The following is a 9,983-nucleotide window of genomic DNA, read 5'->3' on the forward strand; positions in this document are numbered from 1 at the left end:
ATTTAGATACTATACTATATATACTATATACATTTAGATACTATACTATATATACTATATACATTTAGGTACTATACTATATATACTATATACATTTAGATACTATACTATATATACTATATACAGTTATATACTATACTATATGTACTATATACATTTAGATACTATATTATATATACTATTTACATTTAGGTACTATACTATATATACTATATACATTTAGATACTATATATATATTTAGGTACTATACTATATATACTATATACATTTAGGTACTATATACATTTAGATACTATACTATATATACTATATACATTTAGGTACTATACTATATATACTATATACATTTAGATACTATACTATATATACTATATACATTTATACACTATATATACTATATACATTTAGATACTATACTATATATACTATATACATTTATACATACTATATATACTATATACATTTAGGTACTATACTGTATATACTATATACATTTAGGTACTATACTATATATACTATATACATTTATGTACTATATACATTTAGATACTATATATACTATATACATTTATATACTATGCTATATATACTATATACATGTATATACTATATATACTATATACATTTAGATACTATACTATATATACTATATACATTTAGATACTATACTATATATACTATATACATTTAGATACTATACTATATATACTATTTACATTTAGATACTATACTATATATACTATTTACATTTAGATACTATATACATTTAGATACTATACTATATATACTATATACATTTAGATACTATACTATATATACTATTTACATTTAGATACTATATATACTAAATACATTTAGATACTATACTATATATACTATTTACATTTAGATACTATATACATTTAGATACTATACTATATATACTATATACATTTAGATACTATACTATATATACTATATACATTTAGATACTATACTATATACATGTTGTTGACTAAAACCCCTCTCTCTCCCTACAGGTGTGGTTGGGGGTTTGTATTGGTGACTAAAACCCCTCTCTCTCCCTACAGGTGTGGTTGGGGGTTTGTGTTGGTGACTAAAACCCCTCTCTCTCCCTACAGGTGTGGTTGGGGGTTTGTGTTGTTGACTAAAACCCCTCTCTCTCCCTCTACAGGTGTGGTTGGGGGTTTGTGTTGTTGACTAAAACCCCTCTCTCTCCCTCTACAGGTGTGGTTGGGGGTTTGTGTTGTTGATTAAAACCCCTCTCTCTCCCTGCAGATGTGGTTGGGGGTTTGTGTTGTTGACTAAAACCCCTCTCTCTCCCTACAGGTGTGGTTGGGGGTTTGTGTTGGTGACTAAAACCCCTCTCTCCCTACAGGTGTGGTTGGGGGTTTGTGTTGTTGACTAACACCCCTCTCTCTCCCTACAGGTGTGGTTGGGGGTTTGTATTGGTGACTAAAACCCCTCTCTCCCTACAGGTGTGGTTGGGGGTTTGTATTGGTGACTAAAACCCCTCTCTCCCTACAGGTGTGGTTGGGGGTTTGTGTTGGTGACTAAAACCCCTCTCTCCCTACAGGTGTGGTTGGGGGTTTGTGTTGTTGACTAAAACCCCTCTCTCTCCCTACAGGTGTGGTTGGGGGTTTGTGTTGGTGACTAAAACCCCTCTCTCTCCCTACAGGTGTGGTTGGGGGTTTGTATTGGTGACTAAAACCCCTCTCTCCCTACAGGTGTGGTTGGGGGTTTGTGTTGGTGACTAAAACCCCTCTCTCCCTACAGGTGTGGTTGGGGGTTGTGTTGGTGACTAAAACCCCTCTCTCTCCCTACAGGTGTGGTTGGGGGTTTGTATTGGTGACTAAAACCCCTCTCTCTCCCTACAGGTGTGGTTGGGGGTTTGTGTTGTTGACTAAAACCCCTCTCTCTCCCTACAGGTGTGGTTGGGGGTTTGTGTTGTTGACTAAAACCCCTCTCTCTCCCTACAGGTGTGGTTGGGGGTTTGTGTTGTTGACTAAAACCCCTCTCCCTCCCTACAGGTGTGGTTGGGGGTTTGTGTTGTTGACTAAAACCCCTCTCTCTCCCTACAGGTGTGGTTGGGGGTTTGTATTGGTGACTAAAACCCCTCTCTCTCCCTACAGGTGTGGTTGGGGGTTTGTGTTGTTGACTAAAACCCCTCTCCCTCCCTCTACAGGTTTGCTTTTATGAACAGGCGGGTGCTGGATGTGTTTGGGACTCAGGCCTCCAGAGACTTCCATGGATTCATGCCCAACAGAACCCCCGTTACGCCACCCCGACCCTGAGCCCTGAACAGAACATCACTCTGGGTTGACCCCACACTGTTAGAGGTCAGGGGGTCAGCCAGAGGGGGGGGGAGTCCTAAATGGAGCCCTGTGCACTACATAGGGAACACATTGGCTCTCTCTAAGGACCTCCGTCTGTGTGAGGACACTTCATAAAGCTGTCTTAAGGATGTTCAACCCATAGAGGACAGATGATATTGTATGTAAAGTAGGGAGGGAGGGAGGGATTAAGGGAGGGAGGGAGGGATTGAGGGAGGGAGGGATTGAGGAAGGGAGTGATTGAGGGAGGGAGTGATTGAGGGAGGGAGTGATTGAGGGAGGGAGTGATTGAGGGAGGGAGGGAGTGATTGAGGGAGGGAGGGAGTGATTGAGGGAGTGATTGAGGGAGGGAGGGAGTGATTGAGGGAGGGAGGGAGTGATTGAGGGAGGGATTGAGGGAGGGATTGAGGGAGTGATTGAGGGAGGGATTGAGGCAGGGAGAGATTGAGGGAGGGAGAAGGTTTTGGGAAACTGCTCTCGCCGGTAGACGTCTGGACATCTGAGTTGATTTAATATGAGCAATATGGCTTAAACCTATCCGATCCTCTCAGATCTGCCCTGGTGGGGGCGAGGGCTTGATTTGGGTAACTGAGTTAAGGTGAAGAAGGGGGAGTTTGCTGGACGGTTTTCTAGCTGTTGCCTTGGTAGCGCAGGAGGAGGAGCTCTTACCGTGCCGAGAGGGTGATTTATCATTTATGGATCTACAAGCTGTTCTTTTGTGGAAACCAACCTTCTAGGGTTACACTGGCCGTGTCCCAAATTTGGCTTGCGTACTACTTAATAAAACGGCATACTGTGTACTAATCATAATATATATACTATTTAGCAGTGATGTGGTCGAGTCACTAAACTTCACGTCCGAGTCGAGGCACAAGTCCCTGGTTCTATATCAGGCTATTTACCCAGTCAGATATAGAGGTGTTATTGACCCAGTCAGATATAGAGGGGTTATTGACCCAGTCAGATATAGAGGGGTTATTAACCCAGTCAGATATAGAGGGGTTATTAACCCAGTCAGATATAGAGGGGTTATTGACCCAGTCAGATATAGAGGAGATATTAACCCAGTCAGATATAGAGGAGTTATTAACCCAGTCAGATATAGAGGAGTTATTGACCCAGTCAGATATAGAGGGGTTATTGACCCAGTCAGATATAGAGGGGTTATTGACCCAGTCAGATATAGAGGGGTTATTGACCCAGTCAGATATAGAGGGGTTATTGACCCAGTCAGATATAGAGGGGTTATTGACCCAGTCAGATATAGAGGGGTTATTGACCCAGTCAGATATAGAGGGGTTATTGACCCAGTCAGATATAGAGGAGATATTAACCCAGTCAGATATAGAGGAGTTATTGACCCAGTCAGATATAGAGGAGTTATTGACCCAGTCAGATATAGAGGGGTTATTGACCCAGTCAGATATAGAGGGGTTATTGACCCAGTCAGATATAGAGGAGATATTAACCCAGTCAGATATAGAGGAGTTATTAACCCAGTCAGATAGAGGTGTTATTAACCCAGTCAGATATAGAGGAGTTATTTACCCAGTCAGATATAGAGGAGTTATTAACCCAGTCAGATATAGAGGAGTTATTAACCCAGTCAGATAGAGGTGTTATTAACCCAGTCAGATAGAGGGGTTATTTACCCAGTCAGATATAGAGGGGTTATTGACCCAGTCAGATATAGAGGAGTTATTGACCCAGTCAGATATAGAGGGGTTATTGACCCAGTCAGATATTGAGGAGTTATTAACCCAGTCAGATATAGAGGAGATATTGACCCAGTCAGATATAGAGGGGTTATTTACCCAGTCAGATATAGAGGAGATATTAACCCAGTCAGATATAGAGGAGTTATTAACCCAGTCAGATAGAGGTGTTATTAACCCAGTCAGATATAGAGGAGTTATTTACCCAGTCAGATATAGAGGAGTTATTAACCCAGTCAGATATAGAGGAGTTATTAACCCAGTCAGATAGAGGTGTTATTAACCCAGTCAGATAGAGGAGATATTGACCCAGTCAGATATAGAGGGGTTATTGACCCAGTCAGATATTGAGGAGTTATTGACCCAGTCAGATATAGAGGAGATATTGACCCAGTCAGATATAGAGGGGTTATTTACCCAGTCAGATATAGAGGGGTTATTGACCCAGTCAGATATAGAGGGGTTATTGACCCAGTCAGATATAGAGGGGTTATTGACCCAGTCAGATATAGAGGGGTTATTGACCCAGTCAGATATAGAGGGGTTATTGACCCAGTCAGATATAGAGGGGTTATTGACCCAGTCAGATATAGAGGAGTTATTGACCCAGTCAGATAAAGAGGAGTTGTTGACCCAGTCAGATATAGAGGGGTTATTGACCCAGTCAGATATAGAGGGGTTATTGACCCAGTCAGATATAGAGGTGTTATTAACCCAGTCAGATATAGAGGAGTTATTTACCCAGTCAGATATAGAGGAGTTATTAACCCAGTCAGATATAGAGGGGTTATTAACCCAGTCAGATATAGAGGAGTTATTTACCCAGTCAGATATAGAGGGGTTATTAACCCAGTCAGATAAAGAGGAGTTATTTACCCAGTCAGATATAGAGGAGATATTAACCCAGTCAGATATAGAGGGGTTATTAACCCAGTCAGATAAAGAGGAGTTATTGACCCAGTCAGATATAGAGGGGTTATTGACCCAGTCAGATATAGAGGGGTTATTGACCCAGTCAGATATAGAGGGGTTATTGACCCAGTCAGATATAGAGGGGTTATTGACCCAGTCAGATATAGAGGAGTTATTGACCCAGTCAGATATAGAGGGGTTATTTACCCAGTCAGATATAGAGGGGTTATTTACCCAGTCAGATATAGAGGGGTTATTGACCCAGTCAGATATAGAGGGGTTATTAACCCAGTCAGATAGAGGTGTTATTAACCCAGTCAGATATAGAGGAGTTATTAACCCAGTCAGATATAGAGGAGTTATTAACCCAGTCAGATATAGAGGAGTTATTTACCCAGTCAGATATAGAGGGGTTATTGACCCAGTCAGATATAGAGGGGTTATTAACCCAGTCAGATATAGAGGGGTTATTAACCCAGTCAGATATAGAGGAGTTATTTACCCAGTCAGATATAGAGGGGTTATTTACCCAGTCAGATATAGAGGGGTTATTTACCCAGTCAGATATAGAGGGGTTATTTACCCAGTCAGATATAGAGGAGATATTTACCCAGTCAGATATAGAGGGGTTATTTACCCAGTCAGATATAGAGGGGTTATTAACCCAGTCAGATAGAGGAGTTATTTACCCAGTCAGATATAGAGGGGTTATTAACCCAGTCAGATATAGAGGTGTTATTAACCCAGTCAGAGGTGTTATTTACCCAGTCAGATATAGAGGAGTTATTAACCCAGTCAGATATAGAGGAGTTATTTACCCAGTCAGATAGAGGTGTTATTAACCCAGTCAGATATAGAGGGGTTATTAACCCAGTCAGATATAGAGGAGATATTTACCCAGTCAGATATAGAGGGGTTATTGACCCAGTCAGATATAGAGGGGTTATTGACCCAGTCAGATATAGAGGGGTTATTAACCCAGTCAGATATAGAGGAGTTATTTACCCAGTCAGATATAGAGGGGTTATTTACCCAGTCAGATATAGAGGGGTTATTTACCCAGTCAGATATAGAGGGGTTATTTACCCAGTCAGATATAGAGGAGATATTTACCCAGTCAGATATAGAGGGGTTATTTACCCAGTCAGATATAGAGGGGTTATTGACCCAGTCAGATATAGAGGAGTTATTTACCCAGTCAGATATAGAGGGGTTATTTACCCAGTCAGATATAGAGGGGTTATTTACCCAGTCAGATATAGTGTAGTGGCAAGAGGGATTTAGTCAATACATTGTTGGCTATCCTTTTCCTTTCTTTCTGTGCCACCAAATGTTTACCTTGTTTACTGGTAATATTACCATCGCTACGTTCAATAGGCTACCGGTAATGTTACCATGTTAGCTAGCAAGCTAATGAGGTATTATGACTGAACAAGGTTTAGTGTAGCCTAAACAAAAACTATCTAACAAGAAAGCTGACAGTCACTGGGTTTGCTACGGTGAAGCAGGGGAGTTGGGTATCTAACTAGAAAGCTGGCGGTCACTGGGTAGCTATGGTGAAGCAGGAGAGTTGGGTATCTAACTAGAAAGCTGACAGTCACTGGGTTTGCTACGGTGAAGCAGGGGAGTTGGGTATCTAACTAGAAAGCTGACGGTCACTGGGTTCGCTATGGTGAAGCAGGAGAGTTGGGTATCTAACTAGAAAGCTGACAGTCACTGGGTTCGCTATGGTGAAGCAGGAGAGTTGGGTATCTAACTAGAAAGCTGACAGTCACTGGGTAGCTACGGTGAAGCAAGAGTTGGGTATCTAACTAGAAAGCTGACGGTCACTGGGTAGCTACGGTGAAGCAAGAGAGTTGGGTATCTAACTAGAAAGCTGACGGTCACTGGGTTCGCTACGGTGAAGCAGGAGAGTTGGGTATCTAACTAGAAAGCTGACGGTCACTGGGTTCGCTATGGTGAAGCAGGAGAGTTGGGTATCTAACTAGAAAGCTGACAGTCACTGGGTAGCTACGGTGAAGCAGGAGAGTTGGGTATCTAACTAGAAAGCTGACGGTCACTGGGTAGCTACGGTGAAGCAGGAGAGTTGGGTATCTAACTAGAAAGCTGACGGTCACTGGGTTCGCTACGGTGAAGCAAGAGAGTTGGGTATCTAACTAGAAAGCTGACAGTCACTGGGTTCGCTACGGTGAAGCAGGGGAGTTGGGTATCTAACTAGAAAGCTGACAGTCACTGGGTTCGCTACGGTGAAGCAGGAGAGTTGGGTATCTAACTAGAAAGCTGATGGTCACTGGGTTTCCTAAGGTGAAGCAAGAGTTGGGTATCTAACTAGAAAGCTGACGGTCACTGGGTTCGCTATGGTGAAGCAGGGGAGTTGGGTATCTAACTAGAAAGCTGGCGGTCACTGGGTAGCTATGGTGAAGCAGAAGAGTTGGGTATCTAACTAGAAAGCTGACAGTCACTGGGTTCGCTACGGTGAAGTAGGAGAGTTGGGTATCTAACTAGAAAGCTGATGGTCACTGGGTTTCCTAAGGTGAAGCAAGAGTTGGGTATCTAACTAGAAAGCTGACAGTCACTGGGTAGCTACGGTGAAGCAGGGGAGTTGGGTATCTAACTAGAAAGCTGACGGTCACTAGGTAGCTATGGTGAAGCAGGGGAGTTGGGTATCTAACTAGAAAGCTGACGGTCACTGGGTTCGCTAAGGTGAAGCAGGAGAGTTGGGTATCTAACTAGAAAGCTGACGGTCACTGGGTTCGCTATGGTGAAGCAGGAGAGTTGGGTATCTAACTAGAAAGCTGACAGTCACTGGGTTCGCTACGGTGAAGCAGGGGAGTTGGGTATCTAACTAGAAAGCTGACAGTCACTGGGTTCGCTATGGTGAAGCAGGAGAGTTGGGTATCTAACTAGAAAGCTGACGGTCACTGGGTAGCTATGGTGAAGCAGGAGAGTTGGGTATCTAACTAGAAAGCTGACAGTCATTGGGTTCGCTATGGTGAAGCAGGAGAGTTGGGTATCTAACTAGAAAGCTGACAGTCACTGGGTTCGCTATGGTGAAGCAGGGGAGTTGGGTATCTAACGAGAAAGCTGACGGTCACTGGGTTCGCTACGGTGAAGCAGGGGAGTTGGGTATCTAACTAGAAAGCTGACAGTCACTGGGTTCGCTATGGTGAAGCAAGAGTTGGGTATCTAACTAGAAAGCTGACGGTCACTGGGTTCGCTACGGTGAAGCAGGGGAGTTGGGTATCTAACTAGAAAGCTGACAGTCACTGGGTTTGCTATGGTGAAGCAGGAGAGTTGGGTATCTAACTAGAAAGCTGACGGTCACTGGGTTCGCTACGGTGAAGCAAGAGTTGGGTATCTAACTAGAAAGCTGACGGTCACTGGGTTCGCTACGGTGAAGCAGAAGAGTTGGGTATCTAACTAGAAAGCTGACAGTCACTGGGTTCGCTATGGTGAAGCAGAAGAGTTGGGTATCTAACTAGAAAGCTGACAGTCACTGGGTTCGCTACGGTGAAGCAGGGGAGTTGGGTATCTAACGAGAAAGCTGACGGTCACTGGGTTCGCTAAGGTGAAGCAGGAGAGTTGCCTGTACGATGTGTATGACCGGAGCCTGTCTGCCCACACTCAACGCTTGCTCCCCCGCAGCTCACCAGCTGTTAAGGCTGGGTGTACTGGGTGCAGCTCACCAGCTGTTAAGGCTGGGTGTACTGGGTGTAGCTCACCAGCTGGTGAAGGCTGGGTGTACTGGGTGCAGCTCACCAGCTGGTGAAGGCTGGGTGTACTGGGTGCAGCTCACCAGCTGGTGAAGGCTGGGTGTACTGGGTGCAGCTCACCAGCTGGTGAAGGCTGGGTGTACTGGGTGCAGCTCACCAGCTGGTGAAGGCTGGGTGTACTGGGTGCAGCTCACCAGCTGGTGAAGGCTGGGTGTACTGGGTGCAGCTCACCAGCTGATGAAGGCTTGGTGCAGCTCACCAGCTGGTGAAGGCTGGGTGTACTGGGTGCAGCTCACCAGCTGGTGAAGGCTGGGTGTACTGGGTGTGTGTACCAAGTGTCATGAGGTGGTGAATCCTGGACTTGAATACTACAGCGCTGCTATTTATTACGTCGTGTAAACAACACAACGTATGCAGTAAGCACCAAGTGTCAGGATGCTAGGCTCATCCTACTGAGAATGAGTCATCCTCATGCAGTTGCGTTAATTCCCGCCATTTGTTCATCGAAGTACCCCCCCCCCCACCCTCCCCAGCTGATTATCAACTGTTGTCAGATACACGTGGGTCTGGACAGACGATTCTCTTCCTCAATAATGTGCAGCGAATTCTATTAGATGAAATGCCTGAAATGAGTACGACATCCTGGCATTTAAAGTATTCAACATTTTGTTAAATTTCAGTCCATATAAAAAAAATTTAAAAAAAAAACGTTTGAAAAAAATGCCTTCTGTTTAGGACACAAGTACAATTTTTGGGACATGGCCACTCAATGGTTAGTGGTCAGAGCGTTGGGCCAGTAACCGAAAGGTTGCTAGATCGAATCCCCGAGCTGACAAGGTACAAATCTGTCGTTCTTCCTCCTGAAAGAGGCATTGTAAATAAGAATTTGTTCTTAACTGACTTGCCTAGTTAAATAAAGGTTTCATTTATTTTTTTTAAATGGCAACACACCTCAGTTCAGCAGCAGTAACTCCTAATCGCTCCACCAGGGGGCAGACTTGATTCAGTTCTCAATTCCACTTTCCATTTAGTAATTTATTGATGTCAGAGTTCTAATTAAGTGGAAGTTCAGATTAATCGTGTACTAAATTGAAAACTCCTTTTATCAAACATTGGACATATTCAATTGACTTCTTTAATTGACTGAGTTAAAACTGTCAGGTCCCAATCCTGCTCTCTCCCTCCCCCTCTTCCCTCTCTCTCCCTCAACTCCCTCTCTCCCTCCCCCCTCTTCCCTCTCTCCCTCCCCCCTCTTCCCTCTCTCTCCCTCAACTCCCACTCTCTCCCTCCCCCTCTCCCTCTCTCCCCC

At 43.8% G+C, this 9,983-nt stretch overlaps 1 protein-coding gene across 4 annotated transcripts in view; it reads left to right on the forward strand.

Moving 5' to 3' along the window:
* The window catches only part of tmem135 (transmembrane protein 135), a 50,926-nt gene extending 41,312 nt beyond the window's left edge, over positions 1-9,614 (forward strand). Inside the window, exons 14-16 of one of the 4 annotated variants that reach the window (XM_064971296.1) lie at positions 2,187-7,109; positions 8,530-8,622; positions 8,696-9,614. In XM_064971296.1, coding sequence (XP_064827368.1) covers positions 2,187-2,295 — 109 coding nt within the window. In that variant the 3' untranslated portion in view covers positions 2,296-7,109; positions 8,530-8,622; positions 8,696-9,614. Of the gene's footprint in view, positions 1-2,186; positions 7,110-8,529 lie in introns of all 4 variants that reach the window. The other 3 variants (XM_064971293.1, XM_064971295.1, XM_064971292.1) reach the window with 3 other exon arrangements.
* The last annotated feature ends 369 nt before the right edge of the window (positions 9,615-9,983 follow it).

The sequence above is a fragment of the Oncorhynchus masou genome, chromosome 8 (genome assembly GCF_036934945.1).
Source record: "Oncorhynchus masou masou isolate Uvic2021 chromosome 8, UVic_Omas_1.1, whole genome shotgun sequence".
NCBI classification, from domain to species: domain Eukaryota; kingdom Metazoa; phylum Chordata; class Actinopteri; order Salmoniformes; family Salmonidae; genus Oncorhynchus; species Oncorhynchus masou.